At 36.5% G+C, this 26,892-nt stretch overlaps 3 protein-coding genes and 2 long non-coding RNA genes across 7 annotated transcripts in view; all 5 read right to left on the bottom strand.

The window, feature by feature from the left end:
* The window catches only part of LOC141599594 (uncharacterized), a 32,503-nt gene extending 12,682 nt beyond the window's left edge, over positions 1 to 19,821 (bottom strand). The window contains exons 1-3 of one of the 3 annotated variants that reach the window (XM_074419664.1): positions 18,046 to 18,924; positions 16,480 to 17,434; positions 2,499 to 2,520 (exon numbers count right to left, since the gene is read on the bottom strand). In XM_074419664.1, coding sequence (XP_074275765.1) covers positions 16,677 to 17,288 — 612 coding nt within the window. In that variant the 5' untranslated portion in view covers positions 17,289 to 17,434; positions 18,046 to 18,924 and the 3' untranslated portion in view covers positions 2,499 to 2,520; positions 16,480 to 16,676. Of the gene's footprint in view, positions 1 to 2,498; positions 2,521 to 16,365; positions 16,444 to 16,479 lie in introns of those variants that run through there. The other 2 variants (XM_074419663.1, XM_074419662.1) reach the window with 2 other exon arrangements.
* Positions 4,837 to 10,687, bottom strand: LOC141602597 (uncharacterized). The gene is made up of 3 exons (XR_012524548.1): positions 10,448 to 10,687; positions 5,609 to 5,709; positions 4,837 to 5,156 (listed from the first exon to the last, which is right to left on the bottom strand). It is a non-coding gene; the product is annotated as an uncharacterized LOC141602597 (long non-coding RNA).
* Positions 10,915 to 14,151, bottom strand: LOC141599593 (uncharacterized). The gene is made up of 2 exons (XR_012523855.1): positions 13,970 to 14,151; positions 10,915 to 11,277 (listed from the first exon to the last, which is right to left on the bottom strand). It is a non-coding gene; the product is annotated as an uncharacterized LOC141599593 (long non-coding RNA).
* Positions 12,369 to 13,983, bottom strand: LOC141599592 (F-box protein CPR1-like). Its single transcript, XM_074419661.1, has one exon. It carries the CDS (start codon positions 13,906 to 13,908, stop codon positions 12,589 to 12,591), a length of 1,320 nt encoding a protein of 439 aa, XP_074275762.1. The 5' UTR covers positions 13,909 to 13,983; the 3' UTR covers positions 12,369 to 12,588.
* Positions 19,822 to 20,252: 431 nt separating the features above from the next.
* LOC141600873 (F-box protein CPR1-like) lies at positions 20,253 to 21,512 on the bottom strand. Its single transcript, XM_074421132.1, has one exon. It carries the CDS (start codon positions 21,510 to 21,512, stop codon positions 20,253 to 20,255), a length of 1,260 nt encoding a protein of 419 aa, XP_074277233.1.
* Between the last annotated feature and the right edge of the window lie 5,380 nt (positions 21,513 to 26,892).

The raw sequence follows: 26,892 nt of genomic DNA, 5'->3' as shown, positions 1-26,892 counted from the left end.
TCAAATTATCACCTTACTATGACGACTGAGATCCTTGATTGATTTAGTACTGCCATCAATATGATCATCATCGTCACCACTTTCCTACACCACATCACTCAATTCAATATAATTTCAACAATCCCCCAAAACAATTGAAATTCAAACAAAAAATCATGCAACTAAAGAACTTTTTAATGCACATAGAGCCTTAATTCATGCACATAGAATCTTATTTCATGTACATATAACCTTATTTTTACATATTTCATGCATGTACAAGGTTATTTGATGCACATATATCGCTTTTTCATGCATCTAGAAAGCTACGTCATGCACTAATAGGGCCATTGCACTTAAACGCTTACCATTATTAATGGGTCGGGGATCAAAAACAAAAAAAACAAGGAGTCATTCAAACCGGGATCAAATACACACAAAAAAAAAGACGAAACGATATATGTGCATCAAATAATCTTGTACATGCATCAAATTAAATTGTTGAATCTAGCAATCCAACAATTACAAACCGAATAAAAATACGTCCAGCATACAGATAATTAATAATACTACCAAGTCTGATCTACTACAAACTTATTAAATAGAGAGGACTAGATAGATAGGACACCAGCATGGCATCAGCATCAGCAACAACGGGATAGCAAGGGCAGCAGAACATCAACCTAGTTACCTAGTAGTAGCACACACACAAAAAAAAAAACATAAATGAAGGCAGTAAGGTTTAAACTAGTGAATTCATGAATAAAATATTTAAAATTTGTCATTAAGTTAAAAGGAGACGAATGAGAATTTAACATTGTGATATATTCCAATTGTTATAAAAACATGAAATTAAAATTGTAAAGATGCAAGAAGGAGGTCAGCTCATTTATAAAGACTTAAAACTCGTAAATATAAGAAAGAGGTTACCTAAATTCATGAAGCCGAGATTACTGGGAATAGAGGCAGTTGGGTGGTTGGGCACCATGGGATTGGTGCGGTTATGCTCTGTCACAGTGAAATCATCATTAATCAAAGGGTGACTGGCCCGCCTTAGCCTAAATTCATCACCAACCTGAAGGGTGTGCTCTTCACGGTAACTGTACCACTCTTTGAGGCGACGAACGTTCTCACCAGTGGTTATGACCTCAAAATTCCACCATTTGCGGGAGTATGGGTCCCACGCATTTACATGAGGGTCTCCAGGCAGTGTAGATCCCCCTATTGGCAAAGCAGCTCGAGGTTTAAGGTCATTTATATCCAAGAATTTTGAAAATACGCGCTCTTTTCTTTGATCTTTGGAGCGGGGTATTGTCAGGCACTTGTAGGCTGGTAAATATTGACATTCTTAGGACTTTCTAAGATTAAAAAAAGTGAACTAACCATTGAATATAATCATATTGAAGTGTTTAATAGCTAAAAACATAGCGAGTATGATAAATCTACAATGGTTAGACTCATCGATATAATCAAAGAAACAAATTGATACAATCCACCTTAATTAACGACGAAACATCGATTCCAAGGCAAGAAACACAACCGACATTTGAATAAGCAAAAAATAACTTGCTAATTAATAATCGAGCTTTCGAACTATTATAAACTGAATCAGAACTTGAACAATTTCCAGGCATAAAACTGATCAACAACAACTAATTTAAAACAAAATTTATAAAATAAATAATTGAAAGAGTTTGTAATGTGAGGAGAAATTCTGTACCAGAAACAATGAGTTTTCACGATGATTTCCGCTGATTCATTTTCTGCGCTACTACCTGAAAATTTAACAAGGAAAAATTGGCAATATTTGAACCGTAAAAACAATTTGTATGATCCACGAAGCGAAATGAATCATTTTCGAAGGTTGAAGATGAAAAGTAGCAACAAGATGACGAATTAGGTTTCGATTTCAAATTTGGGGAAAAAAATTACCTAATTAGGAACAATTCGGGCAACAGAACTTCAAACATTCATAGCAAAACATCTAACTTTCAGGAATCACGAACCTTACGCCATAAATTAAGCAAATTAAAAGTGTAATCATATAAATGAACATAAATGAATAGACAAATGAATTTTACTCTAAACAACAGCCAATTAAAAAGTGAATCATGAAGATTCTAACATAGGAAAATTGCAAAAATTAGGGTTTCATTAGAGAAATAAACGATTTAAGTGAATTGCATACAAATGAGACAAATATTGGAGCGAAGATGATGAACTTACAGTGATTTCAGCGAATATAATCGGGAGATTAAATCAATGAATGAAAAAAATTATCGCAAATTAATGAATTGAGAGAAAAAAAAAAGCGAGAAAGCAAATGTATAAAATGACAGTGTTGGAGGATTTGAGGATTGGGGGCGTTTATCTCAGTCGTCCGTTTTTTTATAAGATCTAAGGGATATGAGTGGTTCTCATGGTTCTCATTATCTTGTTGGTTCTCATAGGATCCCGAATCTATATATATATATATATATATATATATACCGCGCATTGCACTGGATCTATACTAGTGCAACACAAACATATAAAGCATGGCTATAATAAGATTAAAATCGCAAAAATAACCACCACGATGGTACATATATCACATGCATACAAAGTATATTTGTGCAGTATAGCAAGTATATACTACAGGCATTACTAGCCCTTGGAAGATCAAATACAATACAAACATATTTGTAAATCCAAACGCCAGCTGATTGTGGGATTGGAGTATCATAAACTAGCAGGTCACATATATAACAACCATCGTGTACAGATGCTCAATTTCATGGCTTAGCTGGGTGCTCAAGCACAACAGGTTTGGGCAGTTCTGGAATCTCCGACTTCGGTAGTCCAGGCACCTCTGGCTTTGGCAATTCAGGAACCGCTGGCTTAGGGAGCTCGGGCACTTCTGGCTTGGGAAGCTCTGGGACCTCAGGCTTAGGCACTTCAGTAACCTCAGGATTAGGGAGCTCTGGCACTACAGGCTTGGGTAATTCATGGACCTCGGGCATTTCTGGCTTAGGTAATTCAGGGACCTCGGGTACTTTGAGCTTGGGCAATTTAGGATCTAGAACCGCATTTTCCACATTGAATCCAGATCTAATCCATATCCGACGGGTCCAATTTTCTCAGATCCAAATCCATATTCGACGGGTTCGGGTCGGATCTGGATCCTATGCGGATCTAAGACAATATCAAAATAAACAACAAATACAATAGTGTTATAAGTTAATAACACAAACTAACCATGCGAGATTAAGTGTGCCAATAACAAACTAGGTAAGTGACATATTGTACGCACACTAATAGCATTTTAACTTTATCTTTTAGAACTACGAAGTGGCATAGAGTCTACAAAATTCAATGTCAGTGGCCAAATTAAGTGGCATAACTAGTAACAATCACTAAGTTATGTGATTATGTCATGCAATACCAACTTTTATTTTTTTATACTATAAACTTATAACTTGTGAAGTTAGTGAGTAATTTGATAATTTATTTTTATTTTTTTATTGAAAACGGGTCTGCGGATTAGATCTGGATCTGAGTTGTGAGATCCAGATCCAGATCCACTTTATAAGTAATGGATTCATATCCGATCCATATCCAACGGGTCCCAAAAATTACGATCCATATCCGATTCATATGGGTCGGGTCCTGCGAATCTGGAGCGGATCCTGGATCTATTGTCATCCCTACTTATAACTGTTTGTTTACGAAGTATAAATTGTTCAACAGTTGCTTCTGTAGCATTTCCATATTGTGGGATGCTCTTGTGATATTTTAGTTTTAGTATATACAACTCATGTTACTCTGACCTATTTCCCTAGCAAACCAGTATGCGACTCTCAAGACTTAGACATGAGTATAAGAGTTGGACACCTCATTTTAAGATATTCCGATTTTTTTATAAAACTAGTTGTTTTTCCGCGCGCGATGCGCGCGGAGTTCGAAGGACCATCTCCGTCTATTATGAAAAAAATTAGCTTGCATATAACTTAGAAATGATTTTTATATAATATTTGTTTACGTAACGATTGCCTTACGTATAATCCCTAAGATAACAATTGATAATAATGGCTACATTTTTATTTAGCAAAAATATTATTAGATAATGACTATAAATGTTCGCTCGATTTTCTAATCAGTTATAAATCATGGGTACAGTCTCTAAATGTAGTCGCACGTGTTCTGAATTCTTGTAGTGTGATTTACTAAGTAATGCGCTTAATTTATCTTTTTATTCCTTTCATATCAACACTCCGCTTTTTCCATTTTCTACTCGTCTCAATCTTCTCCCTTTATAAACTCCATCCCACTTCCAACCACTACCTATGCTACTACCACACAACCACCAGCCATTCCCCTACCAACCTCCTCCTTTACTGCAACTGTCATCTCTCGTCCCGACCTGGACTTCCTATTTCGCAACCGTCTTATCCCACCCTTGCCCCCGACCTTGCCCCCTCCCTCCCTGGCCTCCTTCGACTACACATGGTTACATCTTGTAATACCTATATCTACATAGAACGATAAGTAGCTTTAAAAACTCGTAATTGACTTGCTTTGTAATTACCAAGTCTAATGCGAGACAAATCAATCTAGCATCCTTAACAGCTTACCTGCTGCCACTCCCAAGTCCCTACTCTATAGCACAAACATTAGTGAGCCGATCTTTCCCGTGAAAAAGAATTACATTCTACTGACCAAATTTACCAGTTTAGGTGTATGACTTGTATGCATCCTAGTTTGCTCCCAATTTTGGTAAACAATGTTACAAAATTAGTAAAGGTATGACTTGAAAGTATCCAAATTTGCTCAGACATTCTATTTGCAATTTTCAATTGTAATACATCTATCGTTATAGAGATTGTTCACATATGTTCGTGAAGAATTCTGAGCTTATATTCCCTTGAACAATTCGTAAGTATAAATTGTTGGTATTCAACTGTCAAAGCATCAATTGTGGTATAAGCGTACCCAGAACTTCCTAACATTATTTTGTAGACCGAAAGCGCATCACAAGTTATAATCGTAAACCAAGACCATTGCAAACTAAAGCTCCTAACTTAGTCTTGAAATGGAGTTTGTAAGCAGTTTGATAATTGAAGGACGTTCTCATTAATGATAATGATATCTCCGTCGGTATGGTTGTAGGAGAAATTTAATCATAATATAACATTAACCTGCATTCAAAAATTAGACTAATATAAGCAAGGGAGAAACAAAATTTACACTTAGATCAAGTATACCTAGTATAATAAAGCGTTAGCACTTTCTCAATGGAGTGTTCTGCTAGCCCTCCAATACAAATCACGAACAAATATTTTGGCATGAGATGTAAAGTGGATAGGCGCAATTCTAGGCGACAATATGTTTAGGCCAAGGACACCCTTTATTTTGGATAGTTTTTTTTAAAACGGGAAATTATGAAGGGGGCCAAACAGCTAAACATATAGACAAATCAAACGGAAAAATTGTTATTAATAAGACTACATAATGGTGGGAACACGCCATTGGGAAAGTACTCTTCTACACTAAAGCTAGGATGTTATCGTAGTGACACTGTGTAATTTACCTTGGTAGTGTTTAAGGAGTTGTTTATAGTTAACGCAAATTTAAAATGTGAATAACTCACCAAATAAGTGTGTGCAGACTTGTTTCCCCTATCCAGCTTGACATGTGTAGAAAAATCTCTAACTGCTGCCCTTAAATCCTTCAATTTCAATTTAACAATACCTGAAAGCAAAAGAGTCAAAGACTCAAAAGTAAATTAATAGGAAAGAAATTCTGACCAGGGAACATTATCTGCGTTCTTGTGGGCTTAGGTAAAGTGGTTAGCGTAGGAGGCATGCCCGAAGGACAGCGGCAGCAGTGTAGTTCCACCCTCTTCGCAAGCAGACAAGAAGCAAATGGAAGTGAAGGAACCAAGCTTTTTTTTAGCTATTTTTTTATAGGTGCTCGATTTTCACCTATGTCAAGGGTTTAGAAATCCCACATCACACCGTATACTAAGTTATAAAGGTCTTTCTTCGTTTTCTAGCGTATAAAGGATTTTTATCATGTTGCGGTTCCTTTTAGTCTGCCTTTTATTTTTTGGCGATAGACGCTGCTCTAATCCCTCTAATCCACTCTTACTGCGGGGGAAAAAAAAGACCCCCAATTCAAGTGATGCGAGTCAAGAGCAAGCAATAAAAGAGAACAAAAGAAGCAGGAAGAAGCAGATGGGCCAAGTTCAAAAAGTGCCTTACCACAAGCGAGAGATAGGCCCGACAAGAAATTACCTCTGATAGCTATGATGTCAAAAGAGATTTATCACGATCTGTGATAAATGATAATGCATCTCATTTATGTATCATCATGATAAAACTGAATTCAATATTTTTAGCATGCAGTTGCATAATAAACATAACCACCTGTGTGTTTTGCTGCTCACTGGAAGGTAATTTCCCCTGGTTCTATGCATACCAAACCTCCAATCATGATATTGCAAGAAAAGTGGATTTAGTAGTTTTTATCAAAAACTGAACATAGTCTAAAAGTTAGGCATCACCTATATCATGAATTCCTACTTAGAATAGTTTCTAACATAATGATAGAGTCATATTATCATGAGTTTTAAACTTGAAACCATCTTCAGAGATAAGTAGTGCATTGGTGAATGTTTGTCAACAAGGGGTGATTTCTGGTGTGTTGAAAGTAACAATGGAATAGACTTGTTAGACAGCAGTATATGAACCATGGTATTTATTTTCGGTCTCATGTGGTCAAATGGGCACATTAGCAAGACCAGATGGGATATTTTCTGATTCAAGATGCCCAGACGGACTTGGTAACAAATCCTTTATACACATTTAAGAACTAAGAAGAGCTTTCGAGCTATCCATATGTTACTATTTAGTACTCAGTCGAGTGACAGTTACTATCATGGTGCTCTCTAACATCAGTGACAATGAAGGTACTTATGTGCCAAAAGAAGAATTTGGATTAAATTGGTCACATTCATGGCACCGCCTCGTTAGGGTGTTTTCAACACACACTTAGATGGCGTACATCCTACCTACTTACCCACCATAAGTGAGAGCCTTACGTCACTGGGACAATATTGCTAATGTGTACAATTGATCTCTACAAATCAATAAATTTTACTCAATTCCCAATCATCAATGCTTACACCCATTAAATTTGTAACCATTTCAGTAGACTCATCACAAATGCCTAGTACACCTATATTACTGTTTGGTGTCCAAAACCTGGATCACAAGTAAACAACAGCTTGGTGGGAATGGTCCAAATAGGTTTGTATCTCCAATAAAACGAATTCTACTTGGACACTAAAGAAGTAAGATGTTAAACATTAAGATGTGTTCACAAGTGCAATATAGTTACAAATTCCATTAATTGCAACATGCTAAAAATCTTATCCTTGAATTTGAAGCACACCTTCATGGTGCATAAGGCCTTCTTCCAGTGTTCCGTAAGAGTTCTCAAGGTGAGTACCTGACCTCCAAAACATAGAAACCTCACTTCATCCTACAATAAGGCCACCTTCTTAAAACTCTGCGTTCCGAGCACACTTCACCAACAATCAGGGGCGGATCCAGGAATGAAAAGTACGTTGGGCTCGGCCAAAATTGGTGGTCGTTAGTCATATGGAGTCGTAAGCTTGTGCGTAAAAATATATGAGTAAAATATATACTCGTACTATCGTATAGTCTTTTACAATGCAATTAATTTTTCTATTAATTTAACAACGTATTCACATTTTGTAATGCGACGAATAATTTAATTACACAAATTATAGAGTAAGACTGTCTCATATTATGGCTAGGATGGTCTATGTTTATAGGAAAACTATTCATTTAATGCTAATAAATGAGCGATGTTTTTATATATGCGATTGTCTCATAGTATAAGATCGTCCCACTCATAACTACTGATTTAATTAAGGAACACTAACAAATTACAATTGCCAACTTATGTAATGAACAACTATATTAGAAAGATAATTCTGTTAAAATAAAATGTGTTGTGTAGAATATTAAGTGTTGGAAAAAAACAAAAAGTGTTAAATACATAAGAGTTTTAAGAGAAACAAAAATATTGTGCCAGGGTTTGATCCTGCGTTGGCATCCTAAGGACTAGCCTTTGGTCAGTTTGATTATACCAGTTGGACTACTGTGCATGATTGAGTTTATGGTAAATTAATTTTTTTTATCTCTAAAACTTGGTTGGGCTGAAGCCCATATAGCCCTTCACGTGGATCCGCCCCTGCCAACAATCCAATATACTAAATGTACCGATGTAGTTGTAAAGCTACAAGGGACTCAATGAGACACCAAAAACAACCGGGTAACTCAGCTCAAACTTTTTGGGTGTGTTTGGATTGAGTGATTTGGAGGGAAAAGAAAGGGAGGGAGAGTAGGGGATCTAAAATCCCTTGTTTGGATAGTAAATGAGGGTGGAGGGAAATGGAGGGGGAGAGATTTGGAGGGATTCAATTTCCCTCCTCCAAGCCTAATGAAAATCTCTCCACAATAGGCAAGATTTGGAGGGAAATTGTATCCAAACACCCACACTCCATTCCCCCTCCCCTTCCTTTCCCTTCCTTCCCCTTCCCTCCTTCCCCCTCCCCTCCCTTTCCCTCCTTTTTTCCTATCCAAACACACCCTTTAAGTAGAATTTCATAATGGACAAAAGGCCAATTATTAGTAAAGCTCATTTCAATCAATTTCGGATAACCTCTTGGCTATACCAGCTTACCAATACTTCTTTCAAATTCTCTCATCGACCATCCGACAATCACTGAATTGCTCGCATCAAGGGAGACTACGCTGTAACCCAAACCAACCAAAAAACTTCATTCAACAAGGTAATATTCAAAAAAGACGTGTGAGGATTAGCTTCACTATTTATGCACTCACATATAAAGACTTATAGATGGACCACGGATTTCTTAATAACCTTTGTCAAGAACCAGTTATGGAATTCCTTTATACAATGGAGTTTGTATGTCAGTGATTAAATATATCAAATTTCAAGACATGGTACAATACTACAACCAAAATGAACTATTTAAAGTGACTCCCATTAAGCAAAAGGACTGAAATAAAAAAAGTCGTCTTCATGCTAATCCTATCCAAACCCATTACGAAGGACCTGCTTTACTTGATCTAACCACAAGTCCATAATAATACCTATGAAGCAGGGAGTTTAACTCTATAACAAAATCCACCAAAATTGCACCACTTGATCCGATAAGAGTCATCATACGACACCGTCTTATACCTTCAAACCAGAGAATACAATGCCGTCTTGTCTATTCTCTTCGAATATACTTCCATAGAACTATTCGTTAACTACTTTCATACACACTCCATACGTCTTCCTTTCTCTTATCCGCTAAACCAGCTCCCACAGAATCCGATTAAAAAACATTCTCAACTGTACTCCTTATCAATAGCTGACCTCCATTAATGAAGATCAGCCCAAATACAGACCTCACCACCCTTCTCCTCTACAAACTCAGCTTTCGCTAAAATAGCTCTTGTCTGATAGTACGCTTGTTTGGGTTTCTGTACAAGTCAAATTTCTTTTGTAAGCTAAACTAATTACAATTAAAGCAAGCGAAACTATGTTAATAATAACACTAATCAAAATTGTAACGCGGCGTAACTATTGACTATTAAATTCACAAACGTTGGAATCAGCAACAAGAAAAATGACCAGAATCAACAAAATCCAACCCACCATTCAAGATCAACGTCGTGAATCAAAACAACAAATTACTACCAATGGAATTGAAGTGATGAAGAAGATGATACCTTTATACAAGTAACATAAACTCCAGGTGGTCGAGGATCCACCATATGAGAATCGAAAATAAATTAAACCAAAGATGATTACTGACAAACAAAAACCCGAATTGAAGTAACAGCGTAAGGAGAAAGTTGAAGTTAGTAAAACCCCTAAGATACCACCTTCTTCTGACATCAAAATAAACCTATGAAGATTAAAAGGGAAAGAAAACCCCTAAAACCTAACAGTCAACCACACGCACACAATTCATACCACAATTCATTAATCTTATTTACCATCCCTACCCTAAATACAGCTACAGCCATTTACGAATCACTCCAAACCCCTAGAAGGGAGTTTAATTTCATAATGAAATGAACAGCGAAAGGGTAATACCTGAGAGGGCGGTGAGTTTGCCGAATTGGAGCCAAAAGAAAACCACTCAGGAAGAATCACCGATTTTCATTGCATCAAAAGCTTTCCAATTTAGTAAAAGAAGACACAATATAAAGGTAAAGCAAGAAATGAACCCCGAAAAAAATCACCAAACATAAATTATAAAAAACGCAATACATGAACAACTGAACGCTCAACACAAATGAAAAACGTATCTAAACCCTAATCAAGCAATCGAAATCAGTAAATGAAAAACGAGGAAATCGGGGGATGAAATCAATACCTGTGATCTAGCGAGTTGTAACCAACTGCACCAAAAATTTCAGATCAACAACCTCTTCTAAGTTCGTGCCTAGATAAAATGATTAATTATAGGAGTTGGGGAGCGATTAAAGAAGAAACGGAAGATGTTTTTGATGGTGATGAAGAGTAATAGCAGCCCAAAGACGGAAGAAACAAATAGAAAGAGGAAAGGAGGAGGAAAAAGTAAAGAAAGAAGAAAGAGGAAAGAGGAAAGTAGAAGGTGTTGTTCATCACGCAGAGAGCACGAGAGTTATTGCTCTACTGTTCAATATTTTCCCAAGTTCATCATTTAGAGGGTTTTAGATATACTGGCATAGTTATTGGTATGAATTAGGATCATCTTCCAATTTTTGGAGGTTGGCTTATTGCTAGTGAGAAAACAATTTCTATTAATTTTCTTCGGGGTGGATTCAAAGAATTGTTATTCTTTAGTTATAGACTATGGTAAAATATAAGTAAAATAGCGCAACTAAATTGACTACACTTCATCTTATCGTAAAGTATATTGTTCTCAATCCAATTTCAAGCTAAAAAAATGGCAGAGATATGAATTTGCCATTTGATTGGCCGCAACATGTTCTTTCAATTAAGATTAAGATTGTAATCAATTCCTGGTATCAGCTGCAACATCTCTTTCGGTTTCAAGGGTGAATGGAAGACGACATTGATAACTAGCAGGTAGATACTCCACAACATTTGATTCCTCAGATATGACTGTAGCACCCTTTATATAAATGGCCGTAGCGGTAGCAGTAGCACACTAGCACCAAACCGACAGATGACAGTAAGGGCCACTGTCATTCCTCTCCTCTGCTATCAGTGACACTGTGTGTCAATATGTGAAAGAAAAGAAGCTACCTACTACTGTAGTTACTACTCCGTACAAAGCGATCTTATTCATACTCTTAAATTAAAAACAAAACCACGGCAGGTCTTGTAAACGACGAGAGGAAATCCTGCGATCAACAACATTAGCCAGAGAATGTAACGCAATACATGTCAGCTCATCCAAGTTAAACTGAAGAAGATCTCCACAATAGGTTAGGACTTAGGTACCGGAGTTTGATGGGAGAACAAGAGAACGAAGAAGGAAACAAATGTTAGAGACTTAACAGGAATAAACACATTTTTGCTCGTCTTTGAAGTCTCAATATTTAGAAGGAAACAAAGATGAGAAAATTAACAAGGTATCGAATCACTTCTACTTAATAAAGGTTGTTATTATGGTATCAAATTAGTAACATGGCCGATAAATTGACATTCTAGAATCTAGATACAAACGGTAGTCTACTCTTGAAGTCTTATTTGAAAAACTCCACCGAAGACAATCACCAATTATCTGATCATGAGATCTTCTCGTACAAACAATAATTCGTCCTAAACTCGACTCCAAATAAAATTATGCTTGGTAATATGAGACTTAATTCATCTAGTAACTGAATTATTAATATCATTTCTCTTCGTATTATCATCAATAACGAAACGAGGGGACTAACAGACAGCAGTCATCCCTAGCAATGAAACTTCTAAAAATTTTATTTAAATTTTCAAAGAGCTTTTTAGTTTAACTTATTGCACCAATAGTTCACCCCTAACTACAAATCCTAATTCCGCCATAAATGATCATATCAACATATCCAAGAGATAATAGCGAAACTAGAGCTAATAGCGAAACTAGGAAGGGACTAACAAAGGCAGTCGTCCCTAGCCACAAAAATTCTAATATTTTCATTTAAAATTTCCGATTCTTTCTAGTTTCCTTATTGAACAAATACTTCGCCCTACAAATCCCGGTTCCGCCACCAATAATCAATCATATCAACATTCAACTGTTTATAAACAATTCAACGTCAATTATTCAATAATACTGCACACCAAGGGAGTAAACAATCATTTCTTCAACAAATATAAAAAAATTCACAAAATTAACCTTGGCTTCTAATTATTATAAATAGACTTAACTAGAAGTCAATAGCAAACAGTCGGGAATGCAAGTAATACCTGGGTTAAAAATAGAGTAAAAGCATAAGTTTGATAGTTTGATTACATTCAAGTCTTCAAAAAGATTAAACACCTGATGGCGTGGCGATCTGAACACCATAGTAAACGATTTCAAGAAATTTAGCTCGCCAAATGCTCACCAGATGAGGAGGAGCTATGCAAAACCGAACTGTGTGGTTTGTTCCTCGGGAACAAATCCAACTTTGTGTTTTGTTCTTCAATTCCTTTCCCTTCCTTAAACAACACCATGCTCTCTACATAAGTAGACAAGTAAAATAAATTACGATCTGCGTTTATCTCTCTTACTGTTGTCCCACTTTGAGTTACTGGATCAATTGAAACAATCTCACTCTCCTCTTTTGGATAACCATCACGACCACTCTTCACCATGATAACTTCACCCTTTTTTCTAAAACTAAACGCCAAAGGCCTGCCATGTAGACTTAACTTAGAAATATCAAAATTAATATAAAAACTAAAAGCCAAAGCCAAAGCCCTGGCATGTGGTAACTTAGCAATATCAAAATCAAAAATCTTTTTCCAAGATTTAACAACCCCATCTTCTTTCAGTATCCATGCGCTAAAAGTGTTGTTTCCATCATCGTAGTTACTCTTCAGCAAAGTCAATATTCCCTTATTCTCCTGAACATACAAATCCTGAGTAAATCTAAACTCGCTCAATTTTAAGTCTCCCGGCAGTTGTATGGTCTCAAAACTCTCTGTAGACATGTCGAATTTGAGGAGCACAGTTTCATTATATGGAGCCACATAAGGCTTTCCAAGCCAATAAACAGAGCCATTAATGAAACGAGGGGTATACCCGCAGCGGCTATCTTTAATATCGTAGCAAGGACCCTTATCGATAACCCTCCAGCACTCAGATTTCAAACTATAGACCTCCACCAGCGTTTGGGAGCTAAACCCATCATCAGTATCCTGTTCTACAAGTCGAACCACCTTATAATCATCGGAAATAGGATCAAACCCGAACCCACAAACAGACGTATACGCACCTATAAGATTAAATACTAATATAGGGCGCGGAACGTGAACAAACTTCCTAATAGAGGGATTCCAAAGAATAATAAGAGTACCCTCCATTAGCAAATCATTAACCAAGCAAAGAACACCGTTTATGCAACCCACGACAGTAAAGCACTGTTTAGGATAAGCAAGGAAGGGGACAAGCAAGCCTTGAGTTTGGAAACCGGAAAAAGTATCGTCATCAGGGTCAAGATGGTACATTTCTTGCTTGTCGTGGGTAAAATAACGAAGTAACAAATGGGAATTGTTGTGTTGTGCAATATGATCGGAGATAAAATCATGACTAGTGATTGAAGATAGGAATGATTTGGACAAAATAGTGCATTTAATTAGGGTTTTCACAGGCAATCTATGTAAGATGTTATTACTAATTTCAGTAGGCAAATTATTCCACATTTTTACAGGAAATTAAAGAAAGTAAATTAAAGATTGAAGATGAGGAGAGCAGAGAGCTTACTGCTTGTGCTTGGGACTTGGGAGTCTTAAAGAGTTGAGAGCATTCAGAGCAAAAGGGCGACGGACTGTTTTGCAACAATTATTGTAGGGTTTGATCAATTCAAGCTTTAATATTTTTCGGGTCGGGTTATTTGCGAGTTGCAACTCTTGCGGGACTTGGGCTAGAATATTTTTTGGGTCGGGTTAGGTTAATTCTGGTTTAAATGTTGAGTCATATTGATTATGTAGTGTATTTAATTTGGGTTTGGATTTGATTAATTTTATTTATATATTCGGTTGATTTTAGATTTGGGTTATTAATTTCATGTCTAAGTAATTATTTTTGATGCACAACTAATTATAAGTCTATTTTATTTTATTTGGTTTACCCAGTGCGTACCAAAAGTGGCGGCTGCGGGTTCCCTCGTTACCCAAAAAAATAAAAAATTATACACAAATTGTTATATAAGACCAATTTATGTGTAAGACAAATTCAATTATAAAAAGCCCAATAAAATTATTTAATAAATTAGTTAAAAAATATTTTATTCTGATAACTTAATGTTTTATATTGATAACTTACTGATATAAATGTGTCAATATTACACATAAGATATCGAGTTATTAAAATAAAATTAAAATACAAATATAATCAAATAATAAGTTTGGGCCATTCTTCTATTGGGTCAGCCCTATGCTATAAGACGGTCCTATAGGAGAGTTGCTGAGTAATATCAAATCTGTAATGTTTATGTGTTTATAGACTTGGCAAAATTGACCAGAGCCGAATCCAACCCAACACTCGATCTCAAGACCCGAACTTGACCTGAAACCTGAATTGACCCGATTCGAATATTTATTGTTGCGAACTGATTATTATCCACGGATAATTTGATAATAGCTTACCCGAAAAATAACTCGAACCCGAAATAACTCAGGCGACCCGAAGTTTACATACCCGAAATTTACCCGAGCTGGACCCGACCCAATTAACCCGTTTGCCAAGTTTGTGAGCTTGCTGCTCCGAAACTAGAATTTAGGTGTGGATAGGGACGGAGAAGAGAACATATATGCAAGGTTTATTTAATAAGACTGATCCAAAATATTACTGTCTTCTTGAAATAATCCGAATTTTAATTTAACTCAATATAATAAACCATACTATTAGTCTACTTTTCTTAAACTACAATTGGGCTATTCGTAATATTCAGTAAACTATTAGGTGAAAATCATTTCTTATGCTTTACTACTTCCTCCAATCCAGAGAGAGAGAGGAATAGGTGATGACGATAAGGGCGGTTACAGGATAACGGAGATAGTAACTCGATACAGTTCCCGATCCAGTTAGAGTTGTAATATTCCGAATCTTTTACCGAGTTATGTGTTGCCTGAAAAACAGTCAAAATAGTAATAGACTTCTGTCGGAAAATAAAAAATAGGGTACAATCAGTTACAACCAGATTACTTTCGTACAATCAGTTATTCAGCTAATGTACTTTGCAAAGTTACTGAGCTAATGGACCGAAATCAGTAGCCAAAAACAGAGTACAACCCGACTGCCATCCCCTTGCTAAATCCTATGCAAACACCCTTATTTCTCGTCTATATATACTCCCTTCACTGCCTTCTTAGTTGACGCCAGAATAACAAACAATGGTCATTCTAAAATTTCTGAGAATCTGAGATATACCAAACCGACAGATGACAGTAAGGGCCCCTGTCATTCCTCTCCTCCGCTGTCAATGTCACCGTGTGTCAATATGAGAATGAAAAGAAGAATTATCAAATAGTAATTTCATATGCATATTTTCTTCCAAAAATCAATGTTTGTTATTCTGGCGTGTCAACTAAGAAGGCCTTAAATGCTCTGGATGACAAGAACCACTGTACAACTCTTGAAAGCGGTTTTATCAAAACCATAACCACAGCAGGTCTGGTAAGTGACGAGAAGAAACCCTGTAATCAGCAACATTAGCAACAAAGAGGGGACTGGCATAGGGAGTCATCGATCTCCCTAGCAACAAAAATTCTAATATTTTCACTCAAAATTTCCGCCTCTTTCTGGTTTACCTTATTGCACCAATACTTCCCCCTTACTTCAAATCTCAGTTCCGCCATTAATAATATCAACACTCAATTGTTTACAAACATTTCAACCTCAATAATTATAGAATACTGCACACGAACGGAACAAACAATCATTTCATCGATAGATTCATAAAAGTAACCTCTTCAAACATGCAAGGTAAAACTTACACACCAACAATTTTAAGAGAATTGTAAAAAAACAGCACTAACAATTCAGTTAAATATATATAAGAGGGAAACACAGTAACATATATCCTGCAATTCGAATTTTTGGTTAAGACTTAAGACCGTCGTAAGTAAAGATGCCTCACAACAGATTTAAACAAGACAAAAATAAAAGCAGGTTTGTGAGAGGTCTTAAATAAGACCGTACTAATCAATCATGCAATAGAAACATATAAAGCATGGCTATAATAAGATTAAAATCGCAAAAACAACCACCACGATGGTACATATATCACACACATACAAAGTATATTTGTGGAGTATAGCAAGTATATACTACAGGCATTACTAGCCCTTGGAAGATCAAATACAATACAAACATAATTGTAAATCCAAACGCCAGCTGATTATGGGATTGCAGTATCATAAACTAGCAGTTCACATATATAACAACCATCGTGTACAGATGCTCAATTTCATGGCTTAGCTAGGTGCTCAGTTACAACAGGTTTGGGCAGTTCTGGAATCTCCGGCTTCGGTAGTTCAGGCATGTCTGGTTTAGGCAATTCAGGAATCGCTAGCTTAGGGAGCTCGGGCACTTCTGGCTTGGGAAGCTCTGGGACCTTAGGCTTAGGCACTTGAGGAACCTCGGGATTAGGGAGCTCTGGCACTACAGGCTTGGGTAATTCATGGACCTCGGGTTTAGGAAGCTCTGGCACTTCTGGCTTAGGTAATTCAGGGACCTCGGGTACTTTGAGCTTGGGCAATTCAGGAACCTTGGGCTTAGGGAGTTCAGGTATTTCTGGCTTGGGAAGCTCAGGAATTTCGGGTTTAGGCAATTCAGGAACCCCGGGTACTTCTACCTTAGGAAGCTCAGGCAACGTTGGCTTGGGCATTTCAGGCACGTCAAGCTTAGGGAGTTCAGACATTGATAGCTTTGGTGCCTCAAACTTATATAATTCAGGCATCTCGGGCTTTGGGAGCTCAGGTACCGCGATTTTTGGCAGTTCAGGTACCTCAAGCTTAGGCAGTTTAGGTAACTCTGGTTTAGGAAGCTCGGGTACTTTAAATTTTGGGAGTTGAGGCATCTCGGGCTTAGGAAGGTCGGGCACTGTGATCTTTGGCAGTTCAGGTTTGGGAAGTTCAGGCACGTCAGGTTTGGGTAGTTCAGGAGCGTCTAATAGACGACGAGCTGCCACAATGTTTGTTTTACTACTTGATAAGCAGGATATAACTACAAACATTAGAAACATGAGATGGGAACGTGTAGCCATAATCGAAAAAATAGTTGTAGAAATATGAATGGGAATTGATTAAGCTTGTATAGGTAGAGAATATGTTGCTAATACACCTGTAATTTCGAAGTGTATTTATAGATGATGTCCCAAGGAGTTTGGTGAGAAGTAGGTTCTACATTGCTCAACTTCCTATCTAAACTTGAAAAATGATACACCTGGCAATGCAGTATGCACTAACAATTTCTAAGCATCAAAAAACATTTTAACTCCTTATCTTATTTCGGAAACCTTTTGCTTAACGTCTCTGAGTTTACGTCTGTTACGGTCTTACTGATATGCTACAATGGTAAAAAGCAAAAGCAGCGGTGTTAAGTAAATGACACTTCTACATTCTCCTCTAACAAATGTTACTCTGATTTTATTTCTGAACATACGTTACTCAGCCTCGATTATAAGCATCTAACACATGTGCTTGTTCAGGTGACGGACACCGTTATGTTATGGATAAATTTATCTCCGACGGTCGACAGTCCGATGCAAGTGGGAGAATAAACATAGAGTTGGACTAACATCATAGAGTAGTAATGAAAGAAAAGAAGCTACGTACCAGTTTCTACAGGCACCTCTGGATTTGGTAGTTCAGGAACAGTGGGCTTTAGGAGCTCCGACACTTATGGCTTGGGAATTTCTTGGACCTCGGCCTTAGGCGCTTCAGGAACCTCGGGCTTAGGGAGATTTCGAATTGGACCGGCAAAAATGACTTCTGACAGATCTTTGGCAAAAATATATACTTCGTAGTAGTAATGAAAGAAAAGAAGCTATGTACTAGTTACGACATTGTGAAAATCTGATATTAAGTCTTAGCTTAGAACACAAATTCAACTATTAATTCGTAAACATGACACAGATTATATAATCCGCTAACCGTTGATTTGAACATAATTTTTTGTCTTAATTTAGATGACTGAGAAATGAAAAGTTATGTGTCTTCCACCCATTATCCACTAACTGTTGATTATACAATCCGGAAACAGACTTGTGCTTGAAAAAAGCAATACTCTCTCCTTCACCCATGAAAGCACTGCTGCACTAGCAGAAGCACATTCGTCTTGGAAAAATTTTGGGTAAGAAAAAAAACACAAATCGACAAAAAACACAGTCAGAGTGGTTGAACGACTTCAATGAAGAATAAAAGGAGGTCGGGAAGAGCCTGGTTCTCGATTTATTAAGTCATATGCTTCAAGAAGGTATAACAAAAATCTTGAATCACTTCATTTAAATTTCCGCATCAGCATACAATCATATTAACCCAATTTCTTAAAAGGAGCCTGTCAATGGAGAAATAAGGGGCTCAAATGGACATGACCTTACCGTTGTGTTTCCAAACGACATAACAAGAATTGCGTCAAGTTCCTGAAAAAACCTGAATATCTCTGTCCACAGATGTATCAACCAAATAAATAGGCATCCAATGTATACCGAATTTCTGCATCGAACACAGATAATCTCACTAAAATGGTAGCGGAAACAAGCCAACGGGAGACACTAAAAACTAAGAATTAGCAGTCTCTGATCTGCAGCAACTGCAATTAAGACTATAATCAACCTGAATAATTAGCTAATTTCCAACAGTATTGTATAACCTGAAGATTGAAATAAGACTCAAAAATTTACAAATGCCATGTCAGACTTAAAAATTTACTTACTCCTAAAAGTATATCAAGTTTAGTCAACAGTAGTGATTAATGTAGTAATATTCTCTTCACCCATGAAAGCACTACTGCCCTAGCAGAGGCACATCGTCTCCGAAATATTTTGGATAAGAAAAACCCACAAATTGAACAAAGAAAAGGCTTCACTGAAGGATAAAAGGCAGGTCGGGAACAGCCTGATTCTTGATTTATTAAGTTGCATGTTCAAGAAGGTAGAACAGAAAGGTATAACAGAAATCTAGCATAACTTAAGACTTAAATTCTGCAACAGCATACAATAACATTAACCCAGTTCCTTAAAAGGCTCCCATCAACGGCGAAATAAGGGGGCTCAGATATACACGACCATACCATTGTGTAATACCACAATGGCGTTTCTGAACGACCCAATGAGAATTGGGTCAATCACCACATTCCCATACACACACAATCTGAATAATTATGTCCACAAATTTATCATGCAAATAGATAGGCAGCTAATATTCTAATGTATACCGTAACTACATCAAACAAAACTAATCTCACTAAAATGCTAGCGGAAACAAGCTAAATGCCTAAATGGGAGACACTGAACCAATAACGAGCAATAACAGTTGCCAACTACAGTTAAAATAGATAACTACTTCGTACTTTGAAGAACCGGGTAGACTATCATATTCTAGCGGAACTCTCAGGTTCCACGCAAACATGTACCTGTTGACCAGGCTTCTAATGATGGACAAAAATAATTAGGAACTTGAATTTAAACAGAAACTTAACTAGAAGTCGTTAGAAAACAATCGCACTAATATTCCGATTAAAAGTAGAGTAAAAGCATAAGTTTGATAGTGTAATTACATTCAAGTCTTCAAAAGGATTAAAAGATTTTGAGAAAGTTAGCTTGCCGAATGCTGACCAGACAAGGAGGACCTTCCTAAAGGCGCAAAACTGAGCATAACACCACACTAAACGATTTTGAGTAACTTCCGACGCCAAAAGCAAACTCAGCCTACCTATACTATGTAATGCATTCCTCTAATTCTTCCTCCGAGGTTTCTTTTCCCCATCAAATCATCCTGTTTTCTTAGCACGCCTGAAACTTATCAGCATCAATGTCATTCCTCTAATTCTTCTTCTTCCTCTGGAATTTCATTTCACCATCAATACTTCTTTTCTTAGTTTGGAACAAATCCAACTGCCTGGTTTGTTCTTCAATTCCTTTTCCTTCCTTAAACAATACCATGCTCTCTACATAAGTAGACAAATAATATGAGAAACAATCTACGCGTATGTCGCTTAATGTTGTCATGCTGTGTGTTACTAGATCAGTTGAAACGATGACAGTCTCACTTTCATGTCGGGCAAAAATATCATGACCACCCTTCACCATGATAACTTCCCCATTCTTTTTAAAACCAAAAGTCCTTGGCATGCCACATGGACGTAAGTTAGCAATATTGAAATCAAACATCTTTGTCCAAGATTTAACGACCCCATCTTCTTTCATAAGCCATGCACTACAAGTCTTAATTTCACCATTGTAGTTCCGCTTAATCAAAGTTAAATTTCCATTATACTCATTGATAAAAAAGTCTGAGGTCCCTCCAAATATTAACCCGGTGTTTTGTAAAATACTAGGCAGTTGTATGGTCTCGAAACTCTCTGTAGACATATCAAATTTGAGGAGCACAGTTTCACAATTTGGAAACGCATAAGGCGTGCCAAGCCAATAAACAGAGCCATTAATGAAGCGAGGGGTATACCCGGTGCTGCACTGTTTAATTGAGTAGCAAGGACCAACACCGATAACCCTCCAGCACCCAGATTTCAAACTATAGACCTCAACTTTCGTTTCCGAGCTTGGCCCATCACCACTATCCAGTTGTACGAGTCGAACAACCTTGTAATCAACCGAAATAGGATCAAACCCGAAGCCACAAACAGACTCATACGGACCATAACTTTGAACTACAATTATAGGCCTCGGAACATGAACAAACTTCCTGATAGATGGGTTCCAAAGTATAATAAGAGTACCTTCCATGCCAAAATCATTAACCAAGCAAAGAACGCCGTTTACACAACCCGCCACAGTAAACCACTTATCAGGATAATTAAGGAAAGGGACAAGCAAACCTTGAGTTTGGAAGCCGGAAAAAGTGTCATCGTCGGCATCAAAATGGTAAATTTCTTGTTTGTCTTTGGTAAAATAACGAAGTAACAAGTGGGAATTGGCATATTGTGCAATATGGGTGGAGATAAAATCATGACTGGTGATTAAAGAGAGGAATGATTTGGACAGAATAGTGCATTTAATTAGGGTTTTGACAGGCAATCTATGTAAGATGTTATTAGTGATTTCAGTAGGCAAATAATTCAACATATTTGCAGGAAATAAAGCAAATTAAAGATAAAAAGAGGAGAGCTTACTTACTGCTGGGATGGAGTCTTTGAAGGTAGCAGATGGAATATTGGAGATGGAGAAAGAGAGCATTCAGAGAGAAACTGCGAATATCTTCTGGTTTTGATTCAGGTTGGAGGTCTTAGGCTATAGAATATTTGTTCGGGTCGAGTTTCTATTGTTTTACAATCATTCGGGTTTTTGTTCCAGATCCGGGTTTCAATATTCGGATATCCGAAAATCTGGTATCCGGGTTTCAAGATCCCGATCTGATTCGGTTTATATACAGAAAAAAAAGATCGCCAGTCTCTCAAAAACAATTCAATCCATTTGGCACTTTTCACACCACTAAAAAAAAGATATGTGTATTTTATATATGATAACGGCCTCGATCGTATAATTTATAAGTTTTAAAACTGCCAAATTTACATGGTAACGACCTCGACCTCGATCCGGATTTTATAATTGTTATTATAAAATCCGCAAAGTTGTGAGGGTCTCAGAGAGTGACGGTTCAGGTTCGTGTCTTGACAGTGTAGTTGTGTTTTGTGGTTTGTTTTGTTTTATTTAAGATAAAAAAAATTCTTATACTGACCAATGAGCATTGACTTTGTCAATTTGCCTACGTTTTTTTTTTCTTTTTATTAATGCTTTTAAAATTTTAGATAATATTCGGATATCCAGTTTTAAAAAATTTTAATCTACCTCCAATTCAGTTTACTAGGAAAAACCGAATCAGATATCCAATTTCACTAGTATCCATATATTCGCCTTTCGTATCGAATTCGGATAAAAAATTTTTATCGGAAATTTTGGTTCAACCCTATTTACTATTGTACACTTGGTATTAGAGTAGGCAATGAGCCGTGTTGGGCCGGCCCGTCGTGCCTTCCTTCAAAATTGGCCCGGCCCAGGCACGGATATTGGGCTCCTCGGGCTGTGTCGTGCCAGACCCACTGATCCAAACCTACGCCGCGGCCCGCTCAAGGCACGGTCATTTTCGTGCTCGGGCCGTGCCTAGCCTATGGGCTTTTCGTGCCTTGTCCGTTGGCCGGCCCATGTGCTTTAATATTTTTTTATTTTAAAAAAAAATGTTATATAATTGATTTATTTTTAGTACTTTTTGTTTAATAAATGATGATTAATGGTTTAAATATATATTTTATTAAATATTAATGTACTTTTTGTTTAATAAATGATGATTAATGGTTTAAATATATATTTTATTAAATATTAATGTACTTTTTGTTTAATAAATGATGATTAATGGTTTAAATATATTTTATTAAATATTAATGTACTTTTTGTTTAATAAATGATGATCAGCGGGCTATTCTTCGGGCCGGGTCGTGCCAGGCCCGCCGTGCCTGGTGCGTGCCAGGCTCCACCGTGTTTGGGCCGTGCCGTGCATGACCACAGATTTCTGAAGAAAATCGCGTCGGAGCCCGTCTCAAGCCCAGTCGTGTCGTGCCCGTGCTTCATCAATTTTCTCACGGGGTCGGGCCGTGCCGTGCTTGGTCGTGCCGCCCACCAGCCCGCGGCCCTTTATGCCAACTCTACTTGGCATCCACTAACTATAACCACAAGTGGTGCCTCTATTTCTCTTTAATCTTTGTGTAAAAAATAAAGGTAAATAAATAAGCAAAATAGAAGGAATAGTATTAGGAAATAATTGATAGGAATAATCCCACCTTTGACACGTCTTCTCAAAATAGTCTCATCTTTTAGTAATCTGAAAACAATCCCACCTTTGTATGATGTCTTCTCAAAATAAGCCTTTACCTATTACTTACCTACAATAAAAGGTAATTTATTTCTTCTATATAAGTTTCATCCCCCCAACCCATCATTCATTCTTGCTTGTTTATATTTGTTGTTCTTACCAAACAACCAAATCCAGATATAAGAATTTCATTTTTTATTGTTCTTCCCTTTTCTTCCTAAATCCTTTCCCTTTATTTTCGGTAACAACTAAATGAAGCCCACGTCACTTGTACACTAAAATGGTTTGTGTTTTTATATAATTCCAGTCACCCAATTACCACCTATAAAATCTCTTACTATTATTCTCCATAATTGAATGTCACCTTAAACTAAACTTTGTAAATCAATAAAATCTCAGTCCCTCCGTCCTGATCATTAGTTTTTCTGTTCCATTATAGAGTATTTAGTCAAGACAATTTTATCCTTCATACTTAATTTGATCCACTTGTGGTCGAATAATTAACCCCCTCCTCTTTCATTAGTCACTATGCCAAAATCAAAGGTAAACAAATGACGGGACGGAGGGAGTATATATATTAAGGAGCAATCAATAGGTAAAACTTAAAAGACAAAATCTAGGTGTATGAGTGTATCACACAATGACGAGAGCTTCGTTCTATTTCACCACTGAGGGAAAGTAAAGGGTATTTGTGATTTTATTTCATCCTGAGGTTCCGTCGATTTGTCGTCTGTCGAGCGTCCTTATCAACACCCTTTCTTATACAACATTTACATTTCTCTTCTTAAATTTGTGTTTTTCTAAATCCTAATTGCAAAACATTGTTGCAATACTTGCAAATATTGCTGCTGTCATACAAGAATTTTTTTTCCAAAATGGGTTTTAACAACAAACAATTTAACGAAATGAGGTGACTTTGAAACTAATTACCCAAAATGGGTTCACGTAGGCTCGGTTTTGGCGATGCTAGGTTCAGGATTAAGGTCACTTTTTCGGAGAGCGACTTGGGACAAAGTCGCTTAGCTGGTCAGCGTTTTGGGTCTTTGCAAAAAAAAAAAAATTGTGGCGTGAGGGTTTCGAACCCGCGATTTTCATCCTAATCTAGGTAGGAGAACCAATAACCAACGCACCAATATAACTTTGATGATTATTACAGGCGATTAGAATTAATATCTACAGTAACGAGTAATAAATGTGTATTGGGACATGGAACAATAATTACGGAATATTAAGTTTACACACTTTAGTTTAACATAAAAATTTCCTTGTAATGATGGTTAAGTTGTACAGAGTAAGTGGCAGTTTCGTGGAAGGTCTTGTGTTCAATTCCTATAATCACATTCTTCTTTACCTGCATTTTTCCCCTACAAAGATCCAAATCGCTGACAAGCTAGGCGACTTTGTCCCAAGTCGCTCTCCGACAGAGCGACCTTAATCCTAAACCTAGTATCGCCAAAAACCGAGCCTACGTGAACCCATTTTGACAAGATATACTTGAGAAAACGTAGAGAGAAGAAAAGAGAGACAAAACTATGTATTATTGCATTATAAGGGGGTTTATATATACACACACGATATAATATTACATAATAATATTTCATAACACTCCCTCTTGGATGTCCATTATTGAAGAAGATGCCTCGTTAAAAACCTCACTAGAAAAAACCCTTGGGAAAAACACTGGCGAAGGAAAAGAGTACACTAATCTTCAAACACGCATAATAATAGTTGCCTTGTTAAAACCTTTCCATGGAAAACCCGATGGGACAAAACCATGGATAAGGAAAAAGAGTACAACGCGTGTCTACTCCCCTGATGACTATATAACTTGATGTATCTTGAAATGAACCATGCTTTAACGTAACTTCTCGTCTCGATAGTTGAATAAAATCCATTGTAGTTGATAAACTTGATATCTTCAAATCCTTGATAATTTCTATCTCATATTTCATTAGAACTCACAATCTGGGTGTAGTCATTTGTGATGACTCTTGGATCTTTATTTCAAATAATACTTCCACAATAGTGATAGGGAATTTCTCGATAGATGACATAATATTATATGTCAAGAATAACTCGTCTTAATAATCATATAGCGTATCAATGCGCTTATTGTGCTACCTCGTTAAAAAACCTTGCTAGGAAAAACTCATTGGGACAAAAAAACCTATAGTGTAGCCATCATTTCTTAATTCCTTGTCTTAGGGAGAATCAATCCGATAGTTATTGAATAATCATCCAATACCTTTGAGCCATTTTGTTTTTTAAACCATATATGTATGGATTGACATTGTCATTGCAGTTTTTCACTACATTATTCTAATCGTCATGGTACTTCTGGACCATAAACTCATTTCACATGTTTAATTAGCGAGAAGCTCATTCAAATCTAAATTCCAATATACTCAAACTTCAGGTTGATACATCAAGTAAACTCTACAAGAGTTTAAGTATTCCATTTTGGAAATAATCACGAACTTTTCAATCGTGTCATAGAGGTTCATATATAATCATGAGTTCCCAAAAATCAATTAATCAAACATTATCATTTGATAATCATTTATAAAAAGCTCCTATAAGGAGTAATCCTCGTTTGAGTATCTCATAAGATAGCAGTTCTCCTTTTAAAATATTTATCAAAATATAACAATATAATTAATCATGTGCATGCATATGATATGTAACTAATTCTAAACAACATTCTAAAACAATGCAATAACTTATATAAAATAAAACTAATTAATATGAAAATGAACTTAATCTCTAAATACACATGATGATGACTCGATAATGCAAACTATACAGTTTCTTTTCCAATATTCATAATTGCAATTGACTTCAAGTCAATGGATGGACTTCAGGTCCATGAGCTCATTCATAATCATTGATTATGTGTCAACAATAAAATCGGACTTATTTATAAGATTCCCATTATCTAGTCCATTAAATTCCGCGCGCAAATGCATATCGGTTTTTTAAATATATCGATATATAATTTCAACATCTCGCGATATTGTCAGTACTGAATCAGTGATATCTGAATATATTTGGTACCATTCCTTTTTTATATAGGCATCTATTATCATTCAGATATCTATGTCACTTCCGGGACATCCAAATTTCTTTACTCCATAGGAGTACCAACTGCTCATGCTTGCCGTTTTCCTATTACTCGAAATATGTGAACCGATATGACTCTCATACTACATTCCACGTGTGGCTATTGTTCAATTTGGCTAGAATCTAATTTTCATTACATATATTTTCTATGACTAATTTATAGCTCGCTATACCACATATAGGGCTAATCTGTCTATAATTAAATCATAGATTTTAATGTATGAACATATTTTGATAAGGTGATGAAAGTGGTATCATAATACATCTTCATAACCAAATGAATACCATCATTTCTAATTCCATGAACCTCTATTTGATGTATTTCATATTGAAAATAAACCACTGAACTTCAGGTCCAGTTGAGGATAATCTACTTGTTTGTTTTTACCAGCTTTTCCTTATCATATATTATCCCCCTAAGGTGGTAAAAACTATCTATACCAGATAGATTTAATGGGCAATAAATCATTATATCCACTTTAATTGTCTTATGCAGTTGGTTTTTCAATGCGCTGAATC

Source organism: Silene latifolia, chromosome 9, assembly GCF_048544455.1.
Source record: "Silene latifolia isolate original U9 population chromosome 9, ASM4854445v1, whole genome shotgun sequence".
Lineage (NCBI taxonomy): Eukaryota > Viridiplantae > Streptophyta > Magnoliopsida > Caryophyllales > Caryophyllaceae > Silene > Silene latifolia.
The sequence above is the reverse complement of the archived record's forward strand: the minus strand, read 5'-3'. Positions and strand labels throughout refer to the sequence as shown.

Excerpts from the sequence above, each read along its gene's own strand:
- LOC141599592 (XM_074419661.1), bottom strand. The coding sequence starts at position 13,908 with ATGTGGAATAATTTGCCTACTGAAATTAGTAATAACATCTTACATAGA.
- LOC141600873 (XM_074421132.1), bottom strand. The coding sequence starts at position 21,512 with ATGTTGAATTATTTGCCTACTGAAATCACTAATAACATCTTACATAGA.